Below are 19,836 nucleotides of genomic sequence, written 5' to 3'. Positions count from 1 at the left end.
TTGTGGGGGTTTACATGCAACCTATAATTTACAACATGTTGGATCTGCACATGTCTAACTGATTCTGGCAGCTATCATACTAGAATAAAGAAGAATTTACATACTATATTTCTGTGGAACCATTTAAAAGAAAAGAGAATGTACATAATAACTGGAGTTCTGATAGAGTAAATGCTTTTTCCAAGGTTTCTGAAATATGAAATCATAGCACTTCTTGTATGACTTTGATTTGGGCTAGCTTTAAGTTTATGCTTTATATTCTGCTGGATGGGGAAGAGAAGGGAATAGAGAATAGAGAGTCAAATTCACTGAATAGTTCACAGTGACAAAAGATTATTTCCCCAAGTGGACTTCCAGATCTTTTAAAAAGAGATGTCTGATGGGAAGAGGGCAGGCATCTGGGTTTCAGTAATTCCAGAGGCAGAGAGCAACCAAGGAGAAAGAATAATGACAATTTAAGAAGAGAGATTCAACTCATTCAAAAGCAGCACATTAGCAACAAAAAATTAAAAAATGATTGGACTTGAATCTTCCAGATTCTTATTTTTACAAATATATTCATTTGAGCAGATTAAATCTAGTAGTCTGTTTGCTAGATGCTTTGGTATGCCCCAATAAATACGTACCTTTCCCTTTGCTCTGTAAATTCATATCCTGTATTTTCCTTCACATTACTATAAGGTTCATAGTCAAAATTTGGGAACATGAATTTATCTTGCCTTCTTCCTTCACCAAACAATTGTCTCTGCTTCTTTCATACGTTTACTGAGTCTAGTATTAAGCAGCTAGATTCAAGTCCAGTAGCACCTTAGATCTGGATGGACCAGTCTGTCCTGATCTCGTCAGATCTCAGAAGCTAAACAGAGTTGGCCCTGGTTAGTATTTGATTAGGAGACCATCAAAGAAGTCTGGGATTGTATGCAAAGAAAAGGTCACCATATGTCAGCTACAGCTTGATGGCACTTTTCTCCACCATCACCTTAGAGACCAGCAAGATTTCCAGGGTATAGGTTTTTGAGAGCCAAAGCTCCCTTAAGATTTGGAATGGAGATCTCTGAGTCCTTTTATCCCAGTCAGAAGATGAGAGTCTATCAGTTGTCATGTACAAACAACAGTTTGCACTGGAGAAATAGTTCTTAAAATTCAGATGCACTTTATTAATCTACGAGGAAGTGGGAGTGAGTAGTTGTCACTTCAAGATGTGCACATCAGCAAGTGTTCAAGGCACTTACCTAATTTTACAGCTGTCAGACCATCCTAGCATTGCCAAAATAAGTTATTAAAATATAAGTAAAAAATGAGGTTCTTTATTCAAACCTACCTCCCAAGGTGTCTTCAGTCAAAGAAAATGGGCTGCTATGTTTGTGTTTTTGCTACAGGATGCAGAACAACCAGTGCATAGTATTATATGACATTTGGTTATATTTTTAAATGATTATGAATGGAACTGGGATTGAGTATCATTCATGTTGATACATATTTAAATACATTGCTGGAAGACAGGTATAAAAAGATTATTTTGATTCATGAAGCAAACTGAAATGTACTAGGTATCAGATTTCATCATAAAGTAACTAAAATTGCTGGTCAAGTATGAGAGGTATAATGAAAAGTAATAAGCTTCTAATTGTGTTTAAGGTACAATGATATTTGTGTTCCCTCTTTGAAATGACTTATTATTTTTATAGGGTCCTGATCATCAGACAGTCCTATTTAACCATGGAGCAGTGCAAAATATTGCTCATCTGTTAAACTCTGCATCTTATAAAGTAAGGCTTTAATATAATTTCTTTTTTTTTTAAGTAAGCTGTTTTGAAATCTCAATGCAGCAACATAGACTGAGAGAAGATTTAATTTATTGGCATGCATTTTATTCCATTGGTGAGGGAACTGCAGGTATTTCCAGTGTGGGAGACTTCCTATAAAGGATTTTTTTGTGTGGGCAGTGAAAGATAAATGGAAGTGGCACATCATAGAAGAGTGAAGGGAAAAGGAACATCTCTTCCAGGACAGCATCATATTTTTTAAGTAGTAATATTCAACATTGGCACACGCTTTTAAAACGTAATGACATGAAATTTGCATCTGATAATTTTTTTACTGAATCAATTTGTATTTTGAATTATGTCAGGGGGGAAATTAGATAAAACAATAACATGCTCCAAAACAAGATCATACTGAGATGCTCAGTTTCTGTCTTCATTGGGCATTTGATCTGTACACCAGCTCGAAGTAATAAGAACCTGAATTTCTGAATGGCTCTGAGAGAACTGAGATATAAGGTTTATATTTTATTAGTCATAATGCTTAAATTTTTGGGCTGAGAGGGGAAAAGAACTGAGAGCAAATACTCATAATATAGTATATTGAGGGACTGCAAAAATCTCACCTCCTCAGTCTCCCAACACATCATGCAGGAAGAGAGATATTGAATCTCCCATCCCTTTCTAAGTCCCTTATCATTTCACTATGCAACAACAACAACTTGTCACAGATCGTATATTTGAAACTGTGTAATGATTGTACACTAGATGATTCACTGGATAGAAATGTTCTGCAACTACAAAATATGAATATTCCAGTTGCTTTCTTCCATGATTATGTTCTTGTTGCATTATTGTGGTCTCTATATTTAAATGTTGACAAGCAAAATCTAAGTGGATGCAAATGGGGTTTCCTATTGTTGGCTCAGAAAAGTGGATGTTTCCCATGTGCTTATTATTTTATTAAATGGCAGTGGGAAGCCCTAGGTTCCATTATTTTGGCTCACTAGTCTCTAAATTTAAGCATCATTCCAGGAGTTCTCAGAATGAGATGTACTGATCCTTTCTAAGTTGTAGGGGAAAATAACTTTTTAAATATCATCAAAGGCAGACTGCTTGATTATGCCTATTCTGACTCGAGGGCAGAGGAATCAAAATCAGAGAAAAGGCGCTGATTGTCAAGGTCTGCAGTACTGTAGGTAGAAGGAGTTAGTCATATTTCCCCCCACATCTAATAGTCAAGTGCTGATCCCAGTGAAGATAGACATAGCTGTGCAAACCAGCTGCAATGATGTTTTTATGTTTTGGCTCTTTAAAATTTTTACTCTACCTTCACAAAAGACTGTATCTGTGCATGTGCAAAACAACCCCCACCCCTGTTAAAAGTTCAATAGCAATTTAAATAACCATAGCTACCTAAATTGGCATGTGAACACCAGCAGGAGCTGGGAGTGGGAGTGGGGGTGGGAGATGGTGGGTTGGTGTGAAAAAGAGATCTAGCAGCAGATGAGGAAAAGCTGAAGCTAGTGGCAAATGGAGGGGGGGAAACGGGATTATCCCCTCCCATATGAGTCCTTACAGGCCTCCACTTTAAAATGTTATCAAATGGTTTAAAAGGGGGTCATGCAATAATAGAGAAAGTCACGTCTGCTCTAACATTTCTCTGACTTCTCCCCTCCCTTTTGAGAAGCATGAGTCTAATCCCCTTGTTTCTTAAGGATTTTATACGTGGGCTTTCTCATGAACTTCAAACAAATTGTAAATGAAAAGTGGTATTGTAGCTTTCATTGAGTATGCATAAAACATAAATATACATAAATTGTAATCTACAGGTTCGAATGCAGTCACTGAAATGCTTCTTGGTTCTAGCCTTTGAAAACCCCCAGGTATCAATGACTCTTGTAAATGGTAAGCCAAAAATTTCACTGGCAATATGATAATATGTAGATCCACAGCGTAGTTGTAACTGAATTATTTCCTGATTTTTTTTTCTGGGTTTGCAGTGTTGGTTGATGGAGAATTATTACCACAGATTTTTGTGAAGATGTTACAGAGAGACAAGCCTATTGAAATGCAGCTCACATCAGCCAAATGGTAATCTTCTTTAGAATGAGATAGAATCATAGTTGTTTAATGGATTTAATTGTTCGTATTAATATTGACTTGCAAAAAGTTATAAACATGGTAGGCCAATAAGCCAGGTCAACTACAATATTCTTTTTATCAACTTCGACAGTTTTTGCTTTAGTCTTTTTCTTAGTCCCTTCCTTAGTCTATTAGTGGTTGTACAAACATATAATAGAAACAGTGTACATGCACACTTAAGTACAACTGTCCACTTCCATCAACTGAATACGCTGATCCCATTTTGTTTCTTCACAAATTGTAAAAGCATAGTGAGTTACCAGATCTTTTCCCCTCATCCATCTAGTACAGGGGTCCGCAATCTTATCAAACTAATGGGCACTTTTAGAATTTTGAGAACCAGGAAAGGGCATCACCCAAAATGACTGCCATGGGGTATAGGGTTAATCTTAAAATGTTGGGAAGATGCAAGTCAAGCATCCTTCTGCCATGAAGTCAGTTGCTTCTGGGTTCTCCTGCTGCAATGAGGTGGAGGAAAGCCAGGGTTGGCTAACTGTGCTTTGTGGAAGGAGGAAATAGGCACTAGGAGAAATATTGTTCTTAAACTTTTCAGTAATGACATAATAGAAGTAGATACAAGTAGGGCTAACTGAAGTTGGTGGGGGCTTCAGTTACACTTTTCAAGGTCACTGCATGGTACAGATCCCAGTAGGCAGTCGTGTTGGTTTGAAGCAATAGAACAAAGCAGTAGACAAGTCACCTTTAAGACCAACTAAGTTTTATTCAGAATGTAAGCTTTCGTGTGCTCTTCAGCAGACTTCATCAGACAAATGGGAATGGAAGCAACAATTCTTAATATAAGTGGGCAGTGTGGAATTATGGGAATGTTTTTAGCAGATTAAAAGAATCACAAATAGGGATCTGTGTTAGTGTTAGGACAAAACAGGGCTGAAAAAACACTCAAGGATGATAAAAAACAGACTGCTGTCATAGGGGTGCCATAAATCTAGGTAACATTATGGCTTTGTTAGTTTAAATAGCGGTCATGGTTTCTCAAGCGATTATAACATCCATATAGTTTGCCATAGGATGGGTTGGTATATGCAATAAGACAAACAGCCAATATCCCCCATTTGAGTATGTCAACACAAAAAAACAAAAGCAAAAAACCCCCAAATAATCTGATACATTGTTCTAAAAGAGAAATAATATAAGTTAGCCCTTAGAAAAAACAGGGTGCAGTAAAGTATAGTGGAAGGTGGGTTAGTATATGTAATGAGACAAACAGCCCACATCCCTCATTTGAGCATGTCAACACAAAAAACCCCCCATTATTCTAATACACTGTTCTAAAAGAGAAATACATTGGAACACAGTGTGAAGGAAAGTGACTGCATTTAGCAGCAGAGATCAAGAACACTGGCACTAGTTGCCTTGAGAGAGGGATAAAATGCATTCTAAAGTACACAGACCCTACTTTGAGGCCTCATGAGATAGTCTGAAACCTAAGCAAATGCAGCTTAAGCATGCTGTTCTTTGCTGCTGTGAGAGCTAGAGAGGCTCATGTCAAATTCTGTGCTAAATAAAAATTTCCAGTTTATATGTGGATCTTTTTTGTAATGGAAAATGTAGATTCTCTGGCTGCATGAGGAATTCTTAGTATGTTATAGCAAAATCTACTTCTTGACTATTGGGTAATTGTATGAAGTACCGTATTTTTTGCACCATAAGACTCACTTCCCCCCCCCCAAAAAAAAAAAGTGGAGGGAAAAGTGTGTGCGTCTTAAGGAGCGAATACTGCAAAAAATTCACACAAATGCCTCTAAATTCACACAAACAGCTCTAAAAACTAGGTGCGTCTTATGCTCAGGTGCGTCTTATGGAGCGAAAAATACGGTATTTCTCTTTGGTTTAGTCTAGTCTTCTAAGCGCTTTATTATCTGAATATATGAAAATTAACAGTATTGATGTTTTATTGTAGCCTTACTTACATGTGCAGAGCTGGAGCAATCAGCACTGATGATACCTGCATTGTATTAAAGGTAAGGTGATTAAATGTTCTTCATTTGTAAAAGAAGCAGTAATCACAATGACCTTGTAAGCTGTTAGAGCTGAGTTGTGCTACAGGATGCGGATGTCACAAAATTCAAAATGGTGAGCAGATGACACAAAATTATTCAGGATGGCGAAAACTAAAGCTCACTGTGAAGAGCTTCAAGAGGACCTCCACAAACTGGGTGAGTGGGTGACAATGTGGCAAATGGATTTCAGTGTTGGTAAATATAAAGTGTTGCACATTGGACAAAAAAATCCCAACTTCAGGTATAGACTAATGGGATCTAAACTTGCTGAGACTGAAAAGGAAAAAGATTTTGGAGCCATAGTGGATAGTACAATGACTGTGTCAAGCCAATGTGCTTCAGTGGTGAAAAAGGCAAACTCTGTATTTGGGATTATTCAAAAAAGGGACTGAGAATAAAGACTAAAACGACCAATATTGTAATGCCCTTGTATAGCTGTGGCCTCAATTGGAATACTGTATACAGTTCTGGTCACCATATCTCAAAAAGTACATTTGCAGAGTTGGGAAAAATATAGAGGAGGATAACCAAGATGATTAGGGGGTTGGAGCACCTTCCCTATGAGGAAAGGTTGAAGAATCTTAGACTTTTCAGTTTCGAAAAGAGATGTGGGACATGGTAGAGCAGGGGTGTCAAATATGCGGCCTGTGGGACAGATCTGGTCCCTCAGCAAATTCTGCTTCCTTTTAATTTTTATAACAGATTTTATTAAAGTTTTCTTTTTGTTTGATACAAACAATGATATACAGAAAATTCTTTCACATATATCATACTGATTTTTAAGTAGCTTATCAATATAGCACAAAAATCTATATATTTCGCCAGTATCAAATATACAGTAGAAGAGTTTTCATTTATGTATTTTTAAAAATACCATTTTTCAACAAATGTATTAGATGATGATGGAGTGTCAGTCTGGAGAAGCTGCGCTGCAATTTTGTCCAGAACCAAAATGTCTCAATTTTTTTCAAACTGTTGTCATAATGTAGTGCAAAAAATTGCCAGTTTGATCACATTCCTTCCAATAGTCTGCCTTAGGAAGTAGCCTGCTACAAGATAATTTATAAGGGATAAGATACCATCTAGACATGATTTTAAAATGCTGAATCTTTGTAGTGGTAGATCTGGATTTAAATAATGGAGATTTCCATAACTTCTTCCACTGCTCCTCTGAGATTTGGATGTTATAGTCTTCTCCCAGGCATTTTGTTGGCATGTTTGTGGCAACCACACTGGATGATTTGAAAGTACATAAATAAATGAGATTGCCCCTTTAGTAGTTGCATTACCAGCTTGTATCATTCGTTCAAAACGATTCAAGGATCTATTAGAATTAATAACTGGTATGATACTGTAAAGATCATGATGCAACTGGTGGTATTGTAACCAAGGAATTTTAATCTTGTATTTCTTTTCCAATTGGGATAACGTGCTCATCTTTCCATCTGTAGTTCTAGCTATTAACTGATAAATGCCATGGTCTCTCCAAATTTTAAAGTCATTAACTGATTTGCCTGGAACAAATCAGTCTTGGCCCAAAAAGGCCATTACTAGTGAGGTGAGTGGAGGTAATATTTTTCTGTATTTGTCCTATAACTTGTGTGTATTGCTAATATGAGTTATAGGGTGGAGCCATCTTTCTCTCAGCTTTCCTATTCCAAATGGCCTCATTTAACAACAAATTGGGTAAAGATATTTTTTTCAATTTGTACCCATGCTAAATTGGATGTAGATGAGGCATATAAAAGGATGTTTTTCAATTGAGATGCTATGTAATTTTTCTCGAGTAATTTTTCACTCAAACCTCCATATTCAGGAAGCTTGGATATTAGACAAAAAGAGACTGGGGTGTGGGGGTTATTGTTCCAAATGAATTTAGTTGGTTGAGATTGTCATTTCAACAAAACTGTATTAGAAATCGGAATGGGAAGATTTTGGAAGAGAAATAAAAAAAACTGGTAATAAAAAAGTTTTTATTAAATCAATTTTTTCCGTTAGGGACAGATTTAATGTTGACCTATCTGATAAATGATGATTTAATAAAAATTGAAAAGTGGGCTATAATTACACAAAAATAAATGTTTCAAGTCTAAAGGAATATAGATCCCCAAGTGTCTCCAAGTGACTTCTACCCATTTAAAGGGAAGAGTTTCCATAATGGTCTGTTTCATTTCAGAGGGGGCAAAAATAGGATAGACTTTGGACTTTGAAAAATTAATTGTAAATCCAGAGTATTTACTGAACTGGTCAACTAGTTTAATCAGTTTATTTAATGACAAAATTGGGTTACTAAGATAAAAGACAGTATTGTCAGCAAAAAACCATAAGTTTGTGGAATTCTTGATTTGTAACAATACCTTTAATTTCAGGGTCTTGATGTACTGTGTATGCCATAGGTTCTATAGATAACGCAGACAAAATAGGAATTAAAGGCAACCCTGTCAGGTTCCCATGCCAGCTGTAAATCATCAGCTCTATGTTGGTTTATGGTAATTTGAGCTCGGGAACTTTGATATATGTCATCTATAGATCTTTAAAAATTTGGGCCAAATTGCAAAAAAATTAAGACTGATTTTAAGTACTATTCCCCCCTTACCAAACTCTTTTTCAGCATCCAAAGAAAAAATAATTGAATGTAATTTTGTGACTCTACTGTAGTTGATTAAATTGAGTGTCTTGCATATATTATCTGATATTGTCCTACCTGGAATAAAGCCTGCCTGATCCTTATGTACGTAGTTTGCTATAATTATGTTGAGACGCTCTGCTAGATCAAAAGAAAAAAAATTAAATCATGGTTAAGGGTAGATATGGGGTGATAAGATGCAGGGGATAATTTGTCTTTGCCTTGTTTTAGCTGTCCTGCAAGAGAGCTAAAACAATTACCTTAGAATCCTGCCATGTTTTGAGGAGATTCCCTGTAGACATGACGTGATTGCAGGCTTTTAATAATGGTTCCATCAATACTTTAAATTTTTTATAAAATTCTACTGGGAATCAATCTCTTCCCATGGCTTTGTTCTTTTTTATCTTCACTAAAACGGAATTTAATTGTTAGAGTAATGGGCTTATTACTCTTTTGTGAGATTTCTGCTCCCTTTTTCAGAGCTGCTGCTTGTACCATAGCTTGTTCCCCACCCCCCACCCCAGCTCCCTAGTGGCTCTTTGCTTCCTGTTTCCTGCATCTTGTCTCCCTCTCTGTTTCCTGCATCTTGTCTCCCTCTCTGCATCTTGTCTCCCTCCTTTTCCCCCTCAGAGATCCGTGGCTGTTTCCTGCAAGAGAGCTACAAAAACTCGTCCCCCACCCCGCTCACACACACACAAACTCACAGAGCTTCTGCTTCATTCTTGGGGGCTGCTCCTCTTCTTTTGGAGAGGAAGGGAAAGGGAGGAAAAAGAGAGAAAGAGAAAACAAAGTTAGGAATCCCGTTGCAGTTTCAAGACCAGCAATGTTTTATTCCAAGTATAAGCTTTTGTGTACAAGCACACTACTTCTTCTTGAGAGGGAGTGAGGGTGGGTGGGTGGATGGATGGATTCTTCTGACAAGCAAAATTTACACTAAGGAAATTATTTTGGCTTATTCTGAAAAGTGGTGTGTGTGTTGGTTTTTTTTTAAAGATTGGATTTCTCTGTTCTTGTCTAGATTTATTTTCTTTCAAAACAAGCTCTCAATTTAGTCCAGGAAGATGCATTGTCTTGAGTTTCATTATGAAATTCCTTTGTAAGAGCACTGCTACTCTTAGGTCTACAACTGAATGTTGTGGTTTCTAATGTCAAATTTATATGAAACCTACTTACATTTGTATTACTTAAATAATTCTTTGAAACTAGGTTCTTCAGTGGAACAGGCTTCCTCAGGAGATGGTGGGATCTACTTCTTTGGAGGTTTTTAAAGAGAGGCTAGATGGCCATATGACAGCAATGCTGATTTTGTGAACTTAGGCAGGTCATGAGGACAGGAAGGATGGGCAGTGCTTAGTTCTTGTGCCCCTTTCTTACATATCCAGGGAAATGCTGTTTGCCACTTTGGGGCAGGCAGCAATCTTTCTCCAGACCAGTTTGGCGAGGGATCCTTGAGGGTTTGTTGTTGTTGTTTTTTGCAGTCTTCTGGGCATGGAGCAGGGGTCACTGGGTACATGTGGGGAGGGAGGTATTCGTGAATTTCCTGCATTGTGCGATGGGTTGAACTAGATGACCCTGGAGGTCCCTTCCAACTCTTATGATTCTAAGTGCTTTAGTAAGCTGACTAGACAATGCATGCACTTGTGGATGGGGGCAGGGGGGAGGTTTGAGTTTGCATGCACACAAAGCTGTCCCCAAGGAGACTCCCAGTCTGCTTCTCAACTTTTAACATACAGCCAGAGCTTTACAAGAGAAAGGAGGCGATTACAGGAGAGGTATTTTCATTGAGCAGGGAAAAGGCGGCTTGCCAGACATGAGACTACCTCATTGCGTGTTTTGTGCTCATATTTCCCTAAAGAGGAAAAACTCAGAACAGCTATTTCCTTGCACCCATCCCCAATACCTTTGACTTACTTGGGAGAAGTCCCAGAGCAGAGATCCAAGAAACTTACTTCCCAGGAAGCAAACATAAGCAGTCACATAAACACTCATCCTTCCCTCACTTATTAAAAACCCCACTGGCATATCTGCTTCCCGCTGGAGATTCAAAGTCAAGCTTCCCCCTCCCCCCCCGAAGCTGCAGTGTAGGAGCAGCAAGTGAAGGGCATCTCCTGTTTCACTCTAGCTGGCAGGGGTGAATGGGGGGTGGCGGGGCTGTCTGAGAGGAAGCATTCCTGTACATAGGATCAAAAGCCATGTGGGGACAGGTGTAAATCCAAGGTGTAAAAGGGAAGTATCCACATCTACTGCCCCTCTGCATATCACACCTAATCCAATCTAGCTTGCTATTGTCATTCACCTGCTATTACCATTCGGCATTTGAAATCACCTTTATAAAGTTTATATCTCTGTTACCTGATGTTACATTTAATGGCACACATGGCCCAGCCCAACAAAGTGACATTTATGTTAGAGGCAGCCCTCATAACAAATGAGTTTGACACCTCTGTGATAGATATTTATAAAATTTTGCAGGGAGTGGAGAGAGTTGGCAAAGAACTCTTTCTCCCTCTCCCTAAATACTAGAACTCAAAGGCATCCAATAAAGCTGATGGGCAGTAGGTTCAGGACAGACAAAAGGAAATACTACGTTACACAGAGAATGATTAAAATGTGGACTATGTGGACTGGTGCTCTGATCCAGCAGGGCTCTTCTTATGTTCTTATGGTAGCTCCCTTACTTCCTCCCTCTCATTGAAACCCAGAATTGTCTTCCTATGGGTCAGCAGACCTGAAGAAAGGGTGAGGGCAAATTGGGGGTCTGCAATAGGAAGGCTGAACTGGCAAAAACACTCCCTCCTTCTACTCCGCAAATGAAAACACAGTTCCATTGGAGGAGCTCCTGCTTCACCAGTGGAACGGAAGTTACCAGGGTGCGCACAGGGTCATGTGCTCTGTCATTAAAATCTGTGTTTCTACTCAGGATTTGAAAAGCAGATAATAAAACTGCTCTTCATGGCAGTAATGGTAACTAGAGGTTGCTGAGTCTGTGTTTATGGAAGCTGCACTCTTTTCTCTCTGGATTACCATTGGCGCTTTTTTTTGTTAAATGCAAAGTCAGCACTAATATGCTCTGTGTGAAGATCCCTTTTAAAATAGAGCCTGCAGTTGGTGTACAATGGATGTACATTGCCTAAAGAATGTGTTGTCATTAAATCATTACATTTAATTAAAATATCTTTGCAGAAAGTTCAATTGAATAATATCTTGGGTACAAGATGATCATGGAGATGATGTGGTCTTGGTGTCAAACTGAGGAACTGAATATTATGGATGGAATGAAAGGCAGCTGGAAGGGATTTCATGCTCTTTTCTCAGTGAGGCAGGTCAAGTTAGTCCTTTGAAAGAATTGCAGATTCTCTTCTGCTGTTAGATTAGGAGCGGTGTTCTCTTCCCTTTGGAATACTAGTCCATTTGTGGATGTGCTAATTTGACCAAACTATGTCTGCTCCTCTGCATTTCCATCATTCTGACACTGCTTATCTCTAATATCATTGCACTGGTTATAAGGACTCAGTGAAGAATTATTTGCTTTACACCTGCATTTTTAGAAAGACCCTTTCTCTTTTTTTCTTTGGTATAACTATATATTCTCATCTGGATGTTTTGTTCTGGGTTAGATAAGATCCTGTTTGGTGTGTGTGTGTGTTAAGTGTGATCAAGTCATTTCTAACTCATAGCGACCCTATGAATTAATGATCTCCCAAGCATCCCATTGTTAACAAGCCATGCTCAGGCTGTGGCTTCCTTGATTTGATTGAGTCAATTTATATAGACTGTCACAACAACATCAAAGGAACATATGTAGCATTGGTTATTTATAAATATTAACTGTTGTACAGATGCTTGTATAGCGGGTGGCCAGCGGTAGCTCTCCAGATGTTTTTTGCCTACAACTCCCATCAGCCCCAGCCAGCATGGCCAATGGCTGGGGCTGATGGAAGTTGTAGGCATAAAACATCTGGAGAGCTACTGTTGGCCACCCCTGTTGTATAGATTTTTGAAAAACTGTTTGTTTAGAAAAAGCCTGAACATCATAAATCTAAGGCTTAGAGATGGGTGAAAAACAAATTGAAAACTGTCATTTTGTACCTCCAGACACTACCGTGTTTGGTACGGATGTGTTGTAAAGAGAGGCTTCTGGAAGAGAGAGTAGACGGAGCAGAAACTCTTGCCTATCTGATTGAAACAGATGTCGAACTACAAAGAATTGCCAGTATTACTGACCACCTTATTGCAATGCTTGCGGACTACTTCAAATACCCTAGTTCAGTGAGTGCCATCACTGATATAAAAAGGGTAAGTTTTTCTCATTAAATACAGAACTTCCCAAAAGCACAATAAAACAGTGGCTAAAGTATGAAATGTATCATACAAGTATTTGGAGCTTGAATTATTTTTAATTGAAGACAAGTTAGTTCCAGATCCACTTTCTACTGAAGAAATAGAAATTTGTGAGGCCTTCAACACAGTGGCTTTCTCATCACAATGCTATCTTTTTTGTAATAATTGTTTCTTTTCAGTGCCATGCTAGGTAAAACACTGAAGTACCATTCTGGCTCAATGTTGAGGCTCAATTAGATGTCATGAACAAACCTAAGTGTATTTGTAACAGGCACAAACATAGTTGGTTGTCTAGTTAATTCCTCCCCTCCCTCCTCTTTCTGCCCATCTCATCTCATACAGGATATTGAGACTGCAGACGAAAATATTGAGCCAACTCTGATGTCTGAATGCAGACAGATCCTTGAATTTAAACTGAGATTAGGTTTTGTCCTAGGGGTTGAAAATTCCCATTAAAAGGGATGATAGAAGTACCCGCCTCCCCAAAAAAGCATATTGTTTGCAAATAGAGTCTCTTGTTTTTCTGTTTGCTTTCTCTCTAGTATGAAAATTATCTCTGCTATCTCAACAGTAGTTTCTAAGTTAAGGATAACCTGAATTAGATTGTTTTCTTGTAGCTTGACCATGACTTAAAGCATGCACATGAATTGCGCCAGGCTGCATTTAAGTTGTATGCTGCTCTAGGAGCTAATGATGAAGACATACGTAAGAAGGTGAGTATTTAAGTGAAATGTCTGCTTATTCCTGGAAGTGATAAAGCCATTCTTGCTGGCCTTCCTAAGTAAATAAAATCAATACTAAAATTCCCTTTCTGTCACAAACATTTTGTATCTTTAAGCTGCAGGATTTTGATTCTTTCTATTCCTGCCCATGATTAAGTTCATGATCTACTGAACTTCTTTTCCTTGTTTTGGTCAGACAGAGTAACATTCAGGAACTTGTGCAAGACAAAGCTAGTTTCTCCTAGTTTATAGAGTCTAGAGACTTTTGCTGTTTTAAGTTTCAGTATCTTTAATAGGCAGCCATAGATAGGCAGCCTCAGAATAAGGATAATTGTTCTCAGCAGCTTATTGGCAGATATGCTCTCATTGGTAAAATTAAAGTCTGATATGAAGGATGATGCATGGTCCATGTGCAACAAATGAGACATTTTCTCTGGGTCCAAAGTACTCATGAAAAAATGAATTTGAAAATGTGAGTATGGTTAAGATAGCAAGTAATATGTGCAGTAATCTTTAGAACGATTTGATGTGTTATAATTTGTATGAACATGCAAATTGCATAAGGATGTATGTTAGATGCTGTCACTTTTGCCAAAGAGAAGCACAGTATTGGAGCCTCCTTATTAAAGGTAATATTCCTAACAGATGAGTGCAGTCTTTTTAAAAATGTAAGAATGTTCTGCATGTTTAAATTTTATTGGAAACATCATACAAATATGAACAGTGGAGAAAAAAAGGTTCTATCTTGCAAAAACATCATCTCATTTAGTTCATATTGCTCCATTGTAGTTTTTAGTCAATGAGGTCAGTATGGTAGATGTCTTGGCTTGTTTGAGGGTTTTCATTATTCTTAGGACTAAACCAAAACCTCTGCTCTGCAGAGTCTGAAACAGGGTGAAGGAAGTGGTTCTCAGGTGATTTTAAATGGAACTGTGAAAAGGAGGAGGTTTTGCTGAACGTTTTTTTCTTCTTTCCTTGGTGTGAACTTCAACTCACCCCTAAGTATTCTAGAAGAGCAACACTTTCAGGAACTTACTTTTATGCCATTATCTTTTTCCTCAGATAATTGAAACTGAAAATATGATGGATCGGATTGTGAATGGCTTGTCTGAATCTAGCATCAAGGTGCGCTTAGCTGCTGTCAGGTATGAATTGACGTACTGAATAGTATTTAATGTAGTATGTGTAACTAGACTGTTTTGCACTTTATTTGCTAGAATACAGTAATCTGTTCATAAGATTCTAACAGTGACATCCTGAGCACAAATACCCTTCTAAGCTAATTGACTCTGCTTGGGATGGCACTATAAATCATTTTGGGCAAAACCAGTGGCTTTTAAAGAGGGATGTAAAAAGCCCTTAACATTGTCACTTAACTGCATTAAAATTAGCTTTTCAGAAAATACTTAGCAATATTTAGAGCATCTCATACTTGTTTTTCTTTGCAGATGTTTGCACAGTTTGTCACGATCTGTGCAGCAGCTTCGAACAAGTTTCCAAGACCATGCTGTATGGAAACCCTTAATGAAGGTAAACCAGCAGTTTCACTTGGAGTTGAACCGTTATGGTATAAATTACAATACATATTCTTTTTAACACAAATATGCAAAATTTCAAACTTTTATATTGCTACTAGCCACAGGCTGACTGATGTTCACATTAGTTGTTGAACAAGGTAATCATTTCAGTCTGCCCTCCTAATACCATAGTTAAGAGGCATGATTCAGTTCCTTTCATCCTGATTTTCCTCCATATTTGAAAATTTTCCAGAAGATAATCAGTCATGTATGTATTGCCTCTGTGGGGTGAGAGAGCATTCAGGTCATTGCCTTATGAAAAATACTCATCCCTATGGTGGCTTGTCTGCTAAAGCGATTAATTTCTGTTCACAAAATGTGATGCCTAAGTGTATGCTACTTTATGATTCATAAACCTTGGTAGAATTGCATTCTGGGTAAATTCTAAACAATGGGCGTGTTGGGGAAGTGACTACATGTGCCTTTGGTTTTTCAGTGATATGATCACCTGGATGTCCTGACATTTGTCACAAAGATGTAAGAACATACTCCATAATCTAAAAAACTTTAAAAATCTGATTTGGGTCAGGAAATGGTAAAATTACCATTGTGCCACTGGCACCTTACAACTCAGATTCTTAATACCAAGCAGCTAATAATTGTTTAAGTTTGCTGAAAATCAGGGGTCCTTGACCTTGGTGTCTGTATGTTTCTTAAAATTCTGGAAGGCAGTAAATAGCACCAGAAGAATCTACTGTGGGGGTGGGGCCAGTGAAACAATGTTTGGAGTTTATAATCCATTTGTCACTTTGTACCTCCCTATACTGAAGAGACAGAGGAAAGCTGGGATTATTGGTTATGTTTGGAGAAGAGATTCTGTTTGGCTTCAGTTTTCACAGAAATGGGAGGGCTTGCTCCTTGAGCAGTCACAGAGGGAGATTTGCAAGCCCAGAGAGATAAATAAACCAGGCTGTCACAGGCTGGGTGCAGTCAGGAGCAAAGTCCAAGTCCTGTCCGTGGTCAAGCCAGGGAGTTCTAACTAAGGCCGAGTCAGGTAGCCTAGATGGGGTGGAAAGCAAGGTCATCTATAGCCAAGAGTCAAGAAGCTAAGAAGTTTGATCAAGAGCGTGAGAGCCGGGGTGGATGTGTATAGTCATGGGGGTGACTTGTTGCTTCTACGAGGAGCCAAGCCCCAAGCAGGGGGCTAAATGGGCCTCCGGTGATGTCCCCATTAGCACGTGGTGAAGCTTCTGTCAGAACTCAGCAACCGTCTTCTTCACAGGCGTGCGTCCCTCTGACGGGTCGCTAAGTCTCAGCGGAGTCGCTCCCTCAGCAGAGCTACTCATGGGGGTGAGTCTGGCAGGCTTTCTGCTTGCAGCTGTGCCTCTTCCATTGCTGCTGGGTCAGGTGTGGGGAATGCTGACTTAGGCGGCACAACAAGCTGTTAGTTCCTATAGCATTAGAGGGACCAGCTGCAGGCTTTGCTACCAACTTGGATGGGGGCCCAGTATGGTCGTCACCATTGTCGTCGCCCATGACACAGGCTGTGCCTCTGACCAAGTAGAGGGTGCACAGCTGTGACATGCCTGACAGAATGAGATTGGCTAGCCAGTCAGTTGATAAAGTGACATGAAGTTTCCCACTTCCCAATCCCAATTTCAATTTTTTAATTTTATTTTATTCTGAAAACTCAAGAGGGAAACACACAGACAAACACCATGGAGGCTTACAGATTGCTTCTGTAGGTAGATTTGAAGATCATGGATGCGGCATTGGGTTTTTTAAAAATGCTATTGTGGTGACAATGGTGAAGGAGTCCTTCACTATCATAGTGTATAACAAAAGCTTTCCTGCAGCGGTATTTAGGCATGAGTGACTTTTATGTGTCTGCAGGCTCTTCCTAATAGCAGACTCCCTGTATTGAGCTGTCACCAATTTGCAGATGAAATAACTTGGAGAGAACAGAAGAATAATTGTACTGTCTTGAAAATCAGTCTGTCCATGATCATTAAGATGAAATGTACTTCAGCTCAGTGTATGGATTGAGGAGTAGGAGTTTCCATCTTATGTACATTCTGATTTCCCCAACACAACAGCCATGATATGTTGCTACATCATTTAGAGGAGGGGTTCCCAACCCCCGGGCCGGGGACTGGTACTGGGCCGTGGCCTGTTTGAAATGGGTCGTGCAGGCTCGCCACCCCCCGCGGCACCTCCTCTTCCCCCTGTTTTCACCATTTTAAGGCTGGGGAAGGGAAGGAGGCAAGGGCAGCATCGCTTGCTGTGGTGGCGGTTTTCCAGCCCATCAGCTGATCGGGGGTGGGTGTCAGCTTGGGAGGCATTTCACGGCCCCTTCCCTGGCCCTAAAATGGTGAAAAGGGGGGGGCGAGGCTGCACGGGGGGGCAAAGGAGGGAGGAGGAAATGCCGTGGGAGGGCGGGTGGAGGCTGAATTGGGTCCCCCACCCTGCTGGCCCTGGGGCCATGGTCAGCAAGCCGGCCCTGGGGCCAGTCCCCAAGGCCAAAAAGGTTGGGGATCACTGATTTAGAGGGTTTATTTTGTCTTTCCTCGCTCCAGCTATCCCAGTATAGCTGGAGTGAACCCTTTTTTGGAAGTGGAAAAACATGACACCCATGTAATCAACTACATACACAATCTTGGGGACAAGGTGAGCTGAAATGGAGTATTCAAGTTGTGAACAGTGGTAGGCAGCATAGGAAGTTTGGTTAAGCATTTGGTATAAATGCATTGTCCCTTCGTTATAATATTTATAGTTTGTAATCCTTTTAATTTCTCCTTAGGTTTTACAGAACGCTCCAGATGAAATCCTAGTGGTAGCATCTTCAACCCTATGCAATCTTCTCTTAGAGTTTTCTCCAAGCAAAGAGGTTTGCTTTTTTTTAATCAGAAAGTGTACTTTTGACTTTTTTTCAGGATCAAATTGGAGGCTTTGTTGGCTGCTACTTAGGAGTTCTGCCTTGGATTTCAAATTCTTCTAATGCTTTCCAGCCTTCTGATTTTCATAACTTTCGGCAGTTTTTTTCTTTCAAAATAGTGATGAACTCACCAAAATCTTCCCTTGACTAGAAAGCCCATTTCTTGCCCAAAACCTTCAGATCACCATTTAGCTGCTGGTGTGTTGAGTGTTACTTGTGGGTGTTACTTGTGAGCTGTCTGTCTGTCTACTGTCTGTCTTCAGTTGTTTTCAGTCCCGTGTAAGTCAGTGACTGCACTGGTGGTATGGAATGCAAAGTGTACCAGCACAATCCTGGTATAGTGGTTAGGGTCCTGGACTAGGATCTGGGAGACTGATATTCAGATACTCATTCTGCCTTGGAAGCTTGATGGATGACCTTGGGCTAGTCACAGACTCTCAGTCTTACTCACCTCATAGGGTTGTGAGGAGAGGAGAATGTTGTAAGCCACTTTGCATCCTCTTTGTGGGGAAAGGCAGGGTATAAAGGACATAAATAAATGAAAGAAATTAATTCTTGACATTTAAAAGTAGCTTGTTGTTGAACTGTGTAAAAACAACTATTACATACTATTACAACTATTACATACATCCCCATACGAGCCCCGAAGACTGCTGTGATCGGCCAACCAATATCTTCTAGCCATCCTGGGCCCAAGGGACGTCCGCCTTGCCTCGGCCAGGGCCATGGCTTTTTCAGCCCTGGCCCCAACTTGATGGAATCAACTCCCTGTGGAGATTCGGGCCCTACCGGATTTACTTCCATTTCATAGGGCCTGCAAGATGGAGCTGTTTCGCCAGGCCTTTGGTTGAGGCAAGCAGACATCCTTTCATTCTACTGCTTATACTATCTATTGCCCTTCCCCACAATGGGCTATAAAAACTACAACAAGCCGAAATATTTTTTTTTTCATCTGAAATATGTGCCTGCCTGCCTTTGTATATTTTTTGAGCTTTGTTTTACTTGTATATTATTGAGTCATTGCTGTATTTTAACTGTTTTATTATGACTGTGATCCATCCTGAGCCTGTATGGGAAAGGGCGGAATAGAAATCAACCAAATAAATACATTTGATTTACTAGGCCGCCCTTCCCTGCAAGGAGCACTCAGGGCAGTTTACATCAGGAGTGAACACAGCACATGGTAAAAATTAAAACTACTTTAAAATATATTAAACAATTCATCCGAAAAGTAATACTATATTATATCCAAGATATAGAGAAACAAATACAATACAATATACATTATATAGAAGAACAAGTTAGTAACTTCTAAATTAGGAGCCCCGTAGCGCAGAGTGGTAAAGCTGCAGTACTGCAGTCTGAGCTCTCTGCTCACGACCTGAGTTCGATCCTGGCGGAAGCCGGGTTCAGGTAGCCACCTCAAGGTTGACTCAGCCTTCCATCCTTCTAAGGTCAGTAAAATGAGTACCCAGCTTGCTGGGGGGAAAGCATAGATGACTGGGGAAGGCAATGGCAAACCACCCCTTAAAAAGTCTGCCGTGAAAACGTCGTGATGCGACATCACCCCAGAGTCAGAAACGGCTGGTGCTTGCACAGGGGACTACCTTTACCTTTTTTTTTAACTTCTAAAGGCCAGCTGAAAGAGAAATATTTTCATGTTCCTTCACAACACCAAGAAGTAATGAAAACCTCCTGGAAGCATATCAGCACTCTAGGATAGCTATTGAGAAGACTGTGCTTCTTGTAAAATCTAGTTATGCCTC

The 19,836-nt window shown here is 39.6% G+C and overlaps 1 protein-coding gene across 4 annotated transcripts in view; it reads left to right on the top strand.

The window, feature by feature from the left end:
- Positions 1-19,836, top strand: part of ARMC8 (armadillo repeat containing 8) — an 82,303-nt gene that overhangs the window by 45,138 nt on the left and 17,329 nt on the right. For all 4 annotated transcript variants that reach the window (XM_060241970.1, XM_060241973.1, XM_060241972.1 and 1 more), the window contains 9 exons: positions 1,689-1,769; positions 3,596-3,671; positions 3,767-3,857; positions 5,830-5,890; positions 12,651-12,851; positions 13,514-13,609; positions 14,681-14,763; positions 15,067-15,148; positions 17,936-18,022. In XM_060241970.1, coding sequence (XP_060097953.1) covers positions 1,689-1,769; positions 3,596-3,671; positions 3,767-3,857; positions 5,830-5,890; positions 12,651-12,851; positions 13,514-13,609; positions 14,681-14,763; positions 15,067-15,148; positions 17,936-18,022 — 858 coding nt within the window. The remainder of the gene's footprint in view (positions 1-1,688; positions 1,770-3,595; positions 3,672-3,766; positions 3,858-5,829; positions 5,891-12,650; positions 12,852-13,513; positions 13,610-14,680; positions 14,764-15,066; positions 15,149-17,935; positions 18,023-19,836) is intronic.

Source organism: Heteronotia binoei, chromosome 6, assembly GCF_032191835.1.
Source record: "Heteronotia binoei isolate CCM8104 ecotype False Entrance Well chromosome 6, APGP_CSIRO_Hbin_v1, whole genome shotgun sequence".
Classification (NCBI taxonomy): Eukaryota; Metazoa; Chordata; class Lepidosauria; order Squamata; family Gekkonidae; genus Heteronotia; species Heteronotia binoei.
Note: the sequence above shows the minus strand (reverse complement) of the source record. Positions and strands in the feature narration are given on the sequence as shown.